This window comes from Scaptodrosophila lebanonensis, unplaced genomic scaffold, assembly GCF_003285725.1.
Source record: "Scaptodrosophila lebanonensis strain 11010-0011.00,11010-0021.00 unplaced genomic scaffold, SlebRS2 tig00000061-arrow-pilon, whole genome shotgun sequence".
Classification (NCBI taxonomy): domain Eukaryota; kingdom Metazoa; phylum Arthropoda; class Insecta; order Diptera; family Drosophilidae; genus Scaptodrosophila; species Scaptodrosophila lebanonensis.
Window position 1 is genome coordinate 3280697 of NW_022060554.1, and position 9779 is coordinate 3290475.

The 9779-nt window shown below is 36.8% G+C and overlaps 1 protein-coding gene across 1 annotated transcript; it reads left to right on the plus strand.

The window, feature by feature from the left end:
- Nucleotides 1-4896: 4896 nt before the first annotated feature.
- LOC115624962 (coiled-coil domain-containing protein 63) lies at nt 4897-6598 on the plus strand. Its single transcript, XM_030519817.1, has 6 exons — nt 4897-5121; nt 5176-5471; nt 5523-5697; nt 5751-6084; nt 6154-6328; nt 6382-6598. Exons 1-6 carry the CDS (start codon nt 4897-4899, stop codon nt 6596-6598), a joined length of 1422 nt encoding a protein of 473 aa, XP_030375677.1.
- The last annotated feature ends 3181 nt before the right edge of the window (nt 6599-9779 follow it).

Consider the following 9779-nt stretch of genomic DNA (forward strand, 5'->3'; position numbering starts at 1 on the left):
TTTGTGTCTTGTCTTAATGATAATAATGTATGTTGTTATGGGTATAGAGTTTATTGTTCAGATCGTGAGGGGCATGCGGGGGGTGTAGCCATATATGTCAGAAATAATATCAAAGCTTATGAGTATTTGTTTTTGAGTATTTGTTTTTACAATTATCAAATAGTAGAAATATGGAAAGCATATTAGTTGGATGTGTTTATAGACCAAACAGAAACACTGACTACACTGATTTTTTGAGCATTCTCTCCTCGGTGTCCCTGAAACATAACAATATTGTCCTGGCTGGTGATTTCAATAGCAATATGCTTGTTGAACGACATTTAAGGGACGATATGGTGTCTCTTGGCATGAAGCTAGTGAGCTCTACAGTACCTACACATTTCTCTAACACATCTGACACCCTTCTTGACGTATTTTTATACCCTGTACCCGTAGGGTAAAAAGGGTATATTAGGTTTGTGCAAAGTATGTAACATACAGAAGAAAGCATCTCCGACCCCATAAAGTATATATATTCTTGATCAGCATGACGAGAGAAATCGATATAGACATGTCCGTCCGTCTGTCCGTCCGTCTGGATGAACGCGAGGATCTCAGAAACTATAAAAGCTAGAATAACCAAAGTTGGCATCCAGATTCTCCTAGATCCGAGTAAGGACGAGTTTATTTTTATTTTTTTCATTTTCCCCCCCTTCCCCCGCTGCAGAATTTCGTCAATAGCGTCCACATTTCAAATGCTACCTAACTTTGCACACATAATTTATAAATAATTATCTACTGTTGTTTAAAATTTTATTGAATTCTGTCAATTCTAAGAAAAGTTATTAGCGAAACAAATTCTTGCCAGTACAACCCCCACAAACTGCAGCAACAAGTTCGCTCTTCTTCTTCCTCTTTTTGGTGCTGCTTTGGGCGCATATAACTCAGTGACGGAAGTTTACCTGGGTACAGGGTATTACACTGTCGGGCTTGCTCGACTGTAGCGTTCTCTCTTGTTTGTAAATGACACCGAGAAAATGCTCCTATTTGACCAACTCTCTGTACCAGCTTTTTCCAAACATCATTTGATTTTCATAACTTATGATATTTTCTTGGATCATATTTTCTAACCATTCATTTAGTTATAGGGACTTCAGGAACATTGACAATAGGCTACTGTTTGACTTTTGTGATAACATGAACTTTGATGACATTTATTCAAAACCCACCGCAACGTTCATTGTTCGTTGGATCAGAAAAAATGAACAAACTCCTTTCTCGGGCTCAGGAGAATCTGTATACCAAGTTTGGTTATTCTAGCTCTTATACTTTCGGAGATCCTTGCGTTCATACAGACAGACAGACGGACAGACGGACATGGCTATATCGATTCGGCTTGTCATGCTGATCAAGAATATATATACTTTGTGGGATCTACCAAGCCTCCTTCTGTGTGTTCCATGTGCACTCGCACAAAACTAATATACCCTTGTACCCTTTGGGTACAATCATTCTATCATAATGAAACTTGGTATACAAATATATAATCACTAACCTAATGTGACTACCAAGAATTACGGGCGTTATAGAAAATCGTTAATAGGGGGGGGGGGGGGGGGGAGTGGGGAGTTGGATCAGAAAAAATGAACAAACTCCTTTCTCGGGCTCAGGAGAATCTGTATACCAAGTTTGCTTATTCTAGCTCTTATACTTTCGGAGATCCTTGCGTTCATACAGACAGACAGACAGACGGACATGGCTATATCGATTCGGCTTGTCATGCTGATCAAGAATATATATACTTTGTGGGGTCTACCAAGCCTCCTTCTGTGTGTTCCATGTGCACTCGCACAAAACTAATATACCCTTGTACCCTTTGGGTACAGGGTATAAAAACTGAGGCGTACAGTTGGGCTGAAAATTATGAATGCGAAACGTGCTCATTTCTCCTCGAAATTCTCCTCAGTGATACTGTGATACTAGCTTTAGTTTTATGTGTGTACGTCAATGTAATGTCTTAGATGCAGTCCTCAAAGTTAAGTTCAACGCCATAGGCCTAGATGAGTTACACCCCAAATTTTTAAAATTATTGCTTCCTAAAGATCTAAAGTATATAAATCACATATTTAACTCATTGCTTACGACATTTTGCTTTCCGTACAAGTGGAAATCAGGAAAAATTGTTCCTATTCCGAAAGGAAGCAATGACTTTAGACCAATCACAATTCTACCATTTCTATCAAAAGCACTCGAACACCTGATGACAAAACAAATTAGCAACTACATGGTATTTCTACCATCTACTCACTCTTGAGCGACAAACAATCGGGCTTCAAAAATAATAGAAGTTGTGTTACATCATTAATTAAAATCACTGACGATATTCGAAAGGAAATGGACAACACTATGGTAACTTTTCTAACCATCCTTGACTATTCAAAAGCTTTTGACACCGTAAATCACACCATACTGTGTACGAAATTGAAAAGTCTTTATAATTTCTCTGACTCAGCTATTAATCTTGTCCAGTCTTATCTGTCCTGTCGTCACCAAGCAGTTGTTACATCGCCTAATTTTTCGTCTTTTTACATGAAATGTACAAGAGTATATTAGGTTTGCGGGAGCTGAAAAATGTAACAGGCAGAAGGAGGCGTGGCAGACCCCACAAAGTATATATATTCTTGATCAGCGTGACAAGACGAGTCGATCTAGCCCTGTCTGTCTGTCTGTCCGTCCGTATGAACACCTGGATCTCAGAGACTATAAGAGATAGAGACACCAAATTTTGCACAAAGATGCGTTATGTGTGTATTCTATACGAGTTTTATTTTTTTGATTTTCCCCCCCACTTCCCCCCTATGGGGGTTTTCCCGATTTTCCATTCGTATAATCGCCTATATCTCGGAGACTATAAGACCTAGGCACACCAAATTTTAGTCCAAGATTCCTTGTGTGAATACGCAGAAAATATATATTTTGGAATTTCCCTCCCTTCCCCTTTGCAAATACCCCCAGTTAGTAATTATGTGTCCGTATGCTAAGTTTCACTATGATAGACCGATTTACCAAGAAGTTATATCCATAAATATATTTGCTGCTGCAGCGCTGCTCAAGCGCTGCCCGCGGCTGTTGTTGATGTTGCTGTTTGGTTGACTGCGAAAATGCTTACACAGACACGAATTGATGCGCATAGGCATACATACACTCACACAGACGCAATTGCTATGTAAATGTGCAATTATACACCCTTTACGTGAGTTCGAATACCGAGAGAGGTAAAATCGATCCAATTTTTTATTTTTTTTATTTTTTATTTTCTATAATTATTGTAAACATATGTACAGAGTATTTCAAAGTCGGGACACCCGACTTTAGCTTTTTTACTTGTTTATTTATAAAGCGTGGAGTCCCTCAGGGGTCTGTCTTAGGACCACTATTGATCTCAATTTATGTCAATGATCGTCCGTTATGTTGAATAGATGAATGTATTCGTATCTGCTATGATGATCTCTACAAAATCAGTAAATGGGCTAGTATTAACGGATTGGAGGTTAACCCTAAAAAATCAAAATGCTTAGTAATATATAAAAAAAAATTAACACACTCATTCTTGAGCAAGTACGACTTAACAACGAGCCCATTGAGTGCGTAGAGCAGGCAATAAACCTAGGCATAACTATAAATCAATCGTTATCTTGGTGCGACCATGTAAATAAGGCAGTTGGAAAACTTTATACCGCACTAAGGAGTCTGTCTTTAACGCAGAACTTTCTACCTGTACAACTAAAGCTCCTTATTGCCAAGACATGTCTGACACCCTTGCTATTTTATGGGATTGAAATTTTCGGAAACTGCGATGCTGTAAGCCTAATAAAATAAAAGTAGCCTTTAATAGCATAGCCCGGTATATTTTGAACATTCAAAGAAGAGATTCAATAACGACGTACGCCAACAAAATATATAATATGACCCTTGACTCATGGATTAAACTTAGAACCCTAATCTTCTTGCATAAAGTTATCACACGTAAGGAACCGAACTATTTACACGACAAAATTGCTTTCCCCACATCAAGAAGAACGAATAACATAGTTTGCACGAGATTTAAATTAGCAAGCTCGGAAAAGCATTTCTTTATTTCCGCTGTTTGTATGTGGAATGAGTTACCGCATAACCTGAAAACAATCACCAGCGAAACGCACTTTAGAGTTAAGATTCAAGCATACTTGCAAAACATTAACTAAATTAACTTTACTAAAAATTATTATATTAAAAACACACTTAGTTGAGTAGGCAAAATAGATTATGTATAAAACTAATTAAAAAATCCTAATATTTATTTAATATAATTATAAAGAATAATAATAATGTTTAATGTTAAAACTAAAATTAATAATATGAAAATAACCTAATAATAAGATTGATATAATTAAAATTGTAATGACTAGCGTAATAATTTAAAAGTAACCTGATACTTGTAACGCTAGGATAAGGTTAACAAATAAATAAATAAAATAAAATAAATAAGCAGGCATACACTAACATAGCCAGAATTCCTATGTAAAAGTCTAATTATATACCCTTTACGTGAGTTCGAATACCAAGGGTGGTAAATTTTTTTTCAATTATCTTAATTTTTGAAATTTATATTGTTTTAATTGTTCTACACATATGTACAGAGTATTTCAAAACCATGACACCCGACTTTAGCTTTTCTTCCTTTATTATAATTGTTTTCCCCGCCGTCATGTTAGTTGCTTAACAACAAACAATTCGTAACCAATTCTTTTTAAGTCCGTTGGCAAAGCAACCAACCTTATTTACTCTATTGAAAAAGCAAGTTAAGTAACTGGCGTTGCTTCATATATTTAGCAACCACACTGATTTACTAGCTGTATAAATAAAACACTTTTTAATATGGCTGACCAAAATGAGTTGGACCAGTTAGCCACTGCCGAATTGCTACGCTTACAGCGTCAGCATCGATGCCTTAAGCTGGATTTACAGGGATTGCTGGAGGAGAAATCTAAACGGCTGAAAAAACAAACTCAAACAATAAATTCTCTACAGTTGGATTGTGAAAAACTGAGGAATGAAGTCAAATCTCTAGAAGGCGGTACTCACGCGCGAAGGAACTATAGTGTTAGTACTAGTCGATTACGTTATCTCTTACATTCATCAATAGTTTTGTTATAGAGGGAAAAGCATTTAGGGTCACTTCAAAAACAGAAAACAGAATTGCAGAGGGTACTTCAAGCTGAGCGGTCCAATCTCTGGGAACTTGAGGGGCACATAAAAAAAATGGAAAAAGAAATTGATGCGCTCCGGAGAAATGAAATACCTGACAACTGCTATAAAGATACAATTGGCAAGGTTCAGAAGAGCGTAGTTAAGCTCGAAAATCGTTTGGATGTCGTAAATAAAAAGTGCAGTGATGTGTTAACAGAAAATAGTAAAATGCGTGATGCGATCAATCATATGTTGCAGGATCGGTGAGTAAAGAGTTGAATCCCAGAATGCCCCCTTACCTGTTTAAATTGTAGATCCAATTTCAATGACATGTGGCAATCCATGGTTGCGGAATTTAATGATGGCAAAAAATATATAATGGACCTAATTGATCAATCTACTCTAGCTTTTGATCAACGGGAAGAGCTAAGTAATAAAGTACAAGTACTTAAGGATCGTAATGAGAATGACAAGATAATGCATATTCAGGTTTGCGACTCTTATACTATATTATATGAATTATTATTATTATTTCACCGCAGGAAATGCGAGAAATGCAACGTCGTCTAGAGCACGATGCACAATTGCAAAAGTTTTACGATACAAAAGGACAAAGACGCCTTAATCCCGAGCTAGAGCAACGCGAAAATGATAAGAAAAAGGCACAAAAGGAAAGCTTCGAACGCCAGCTTTTCGAATATAAGGATATTATTGAGAAAATAAAACATATTTATAGTGAACAGGAATCTGGGAGATTAGTGGCACAGTTTAAAAGGCAGGAAGATGAAAACTTCGCACTGTTTAATTATGTAAACGAACTAAGTCATGAAGTAGAAGTTCTAAACGATTCTACACAAGAGTTGGTCGAAGAAATCGGTTTGTTTAAAGATAAAAAACGAATAAGTCAAAAGATACAAAATATAAGCAAATCATTCTTAATTATAGAGCGTCAGAAGTCAGAGAAAATTGATAAGGAGGTAAAGATGAAGACCGAAGCTGTTGATTACTTAAATAGTGAGCTGTTTCGTATAGAACAAATGGTGAAATCTACAAAGCAAAATAAATGTATCCTATGTACACGACTCCAGGATTTACTAAAAGGAATTGAGAACATATTTAAGTATGTAAAATTGAATAATTTACATAAATTTTTTTAATATTTTTTCTTTTCAGGCAGCTTTCATGTACCGATGCTCCAATTCTAAGTATTCTTAGCTGTAAGCCCTTCTTAACAATCCACAACGTAAAGCTTCATATTGGAGTAATAGAACGCCGAATAAATCTGGTTATTAGCACCATAAATATTGAAGACAACTCTAATAAAATACTTGCAAAGAAGGATCGGATTCCCAAATTTAATTTACGAGAATCGATTAAAAATAAAAACTAACTGAAGCCAAGCCAAAATGGTCAGCTGAATCAACTGCTCGGCTGTGATATATGTCTTACCGGAACACAATAGTATGAGAAAACAAGATAGAACGTTACAGTCGAGCAAGCCCGACAGTAAAATACCCTGTACTCTCCACAAAAAAGGAAAATTTAAGAAAACAAATTATTTAATAAAATTTAATTAATTTCATTTATTAATTAAATTAAATATAAAATATTCAATACATGCATACATACATAAGTGTTTATGTACAATTTCAATAGAATAAATTTACATCAGAATCGTGTCTCTACGTGTTTATATGCGTGTATGTATTAAGCACAAAGTTGAATCAGAGCAGCAACAATAATCGCTGCGGGCAGAGCTGCAGGCAGAATGAGCAGCGATTTTATTTACGGCTATAACTTTCTTCATAATTGACCAATCATGATGAAACTAAACATACGGTCACATAATCACTAGCTGGATGTAATAACCAACTTTGAGTTAAAAATTCCAGTAATTTAAATTACGGGAGTTATGGAAAAAACACTATTTCCGGGGAGTGGGAGGGTGCATCGAAAAAAATTCAAACTCGTACTTTCTTGGACTTAGGAGAATCTGGATACCAAGTTTGGTTATTGTAGCTCTTATACTTTCTGAAATCCTTGCGTTCATACAGATGGACGGACGGACAAAGGGTAAAGGCTATATTAGTTTTGTGCAATGTACATATGTAACAGGCAGAAGGAAGCGTGCCACAAAGTATATATATTCTTGATCAGGGTGATAAGTCGAGTCGATATAGCCATGTCCGTCTCTCCGTCCGTCCGTGGACGAGTGCAAGGATCTCCGAAGGTACAAGATCTAGAATTACCAAACTTGGTATCCAGGTCTTGTCCGTCTTTGCTGGGCTAAGTAAAATGTGCTTATAATTAAAAGTTTATTTACTTTAAAGAGTTCATTTTCCAAAAAGTAAATATAGTACAATAATTACTATGTATGGTTATACGTACATACATACATATGTATCTTCGTTACGCACCGGGCGGACTCCCAGTCCTGACTTAACTGTGTGCTTCCTCAGCACATTGTACACACGGTCGAGTTATCCCCGAAAAGTCCGATGCGGGACATTTAATTTTGATTTATAAATCGTGACGTCCAGCCAAAATTGGAGCGTTCGCCAACGCTGATATGTACATACATTTAAATTTTTCATGCAGGCGTTATCCGCCTATATACATACATACATACATATATAAGTATGCATTAAATTTTTTAATTCAACAATAATTTGTGTCTTCAATTCCAAATATGATTGTTCTGAATGTAAAAGGTGTGTTTCTGCTTTTGAAAATCGCATGAATACACTCACAAAATAGGCTTAACGGTAAATGACTCTTAGATTTGTTCAGAATACATTTGTAGCGTTGTTAGCTAACATTAAAACGGTAAGTCGCTGTAAATATGCGATCAGCTGAGATGCTAGAGATGGGCATATGTCAGATGTTCTATGTGCTAGAGCATCAAAACTATCGATAGGTGAATGCGTCGATACAATCAAAAAATTCCATCGAATGCAATTAACAGAAAATTTAAATAATAACATCTTATAATTTATTGAGATCAATTAGAACAAATCATATACAAACATACATCTGCCCGCAACGCGGTTTCTGCTTTACTAGAAGAAGCGCGAGCCAATGACTTGCAGTTGTTGATGTTTTAAAAATTTACTTAAAACCATGGAACATTATTTATTACAATCAAACAACAGTGCTCGATTGTCCAATGTATGCATACATACGAATGTACATACATGCTATATATGTACGTACACAGGCATACATACATACATATGTATGTACATATGCATGCATGTTTCTCTTTACATTTTCATACATAGACCCGAACTGTTACTTGTTCTGTGTGTGAGTGGGTGTGTATGATGTCCCCAACTATTTGATATTTGCGTTCTTTGTAATTTGTTGTTGTATAAAGTTACTAATGAAAACCGTAATGCCAAATGTACTAAACAAAGAAAAAATTACTTTTAAAAATGTTAAATAATTTTTAATTAATTAACATTTCTTTCTCTGTCAGTGCAAGACGAATGAACATACATACATACATAGATGTGTACATATGTATGTGTGTACATTCACACATTAGTGTAGGATGTGGGGAATAAGGCGGGAGTAGAATACCCTTTTAGCAACCCTGGTCTAATATGGAATCGGCGAGTATCGATAGGTTTAAGAATCGAACAGAAGAGGAGAATAAGGCATTCGCTTGAGTGGAGTGGCTGAAGTCAGTTGTTTGAGAGTTGCGGGTCAGAGTGTGGACAGTAAGTGTTGTTGCCAAGGCCAGTTTAAAGTATTGTTCGCGGAAGTGCTGCGCATTTCTTTTATATTAACTATTCATTTAACTTTTAAAACTTATGTATACTACAAGACATCCCAAATAAACTAATTTGTATTTCAAACCTACAAATAATTGGGGGCTCAACCGGGATTTGTCTAAAGTATAAAAAGAAGTGTTGTGAATTTTTACATACGCGTCAACGTATACTTTGAGTGTGTGCAGCACGAAAATTCTGTGTTAAAGGTGTACAGCCGCGTTCAAGGCCAAAAATTTGTTCATTATATCGCCATATACATACGTGGAAGCGACAAACGGCAACAACGACGCTACATCGATGAATGCGAGAGGCCTAACGGTAAAAACAAACAGTAAAGTGGCTGGCGACGAGGCAGAAGTACAGCTGAACTATACGAATACTCACGTACTCGTATATGAGATGCTGCAACAGTGAAGAGTGCGTCGAGGGAGTCGCAGTTGAAGGGCGCAGAAACGTAACAACGCAAAGTGTGTGTGCGTGTGTGCGTTGATCTGCAGGCTGCGACAGCGAAAACGACGGCAGCGAGGGAGTCGCAGTTGAAGGGCGCAGAAACGTAACAACGCAAAGTGTGTATGCGTTGATCTGCAGGCTGCGACATCGAAAGCGACGGCAGCGAGGGAGTCACAGTTGAAGGGCGCAGAAAACGTAACAACGCAAAGTGTGTGTGCGTGTATACGTTTATCTGCAAGCTGTTACATATATACTTGGTTACGTTAGCAATAAGCATCGTAAAAAAGTATAGCGCAACAAAATATCGCTGTGTAGCAAGTTAACGGCCGCCAAGCAGTTTGCAAG

Coding starts and splice junctions, on each gene's coding strand:
- LOC115624962 (XM_030519817.1), top strand. CDS start 4,897: ATGGCTGACCAAAATGAGTTGGACCAGTTAGCCACTGCCGAATTGCTA. Junction 5,472..5,522: donor AATCATATGTTGCAGGATCG/GTGAGTAAAGAG, acceptor TTTAAATTGTAG/ATCCAATTTCAATGACATGT. Junction 6,085..6,153: donor AGAGTTGGTCGAAGAAATCG/GTTTGTTTAAAG, acceptor TCTTAATTATAG/AGCGTCAGAAGTCAGAGAAA.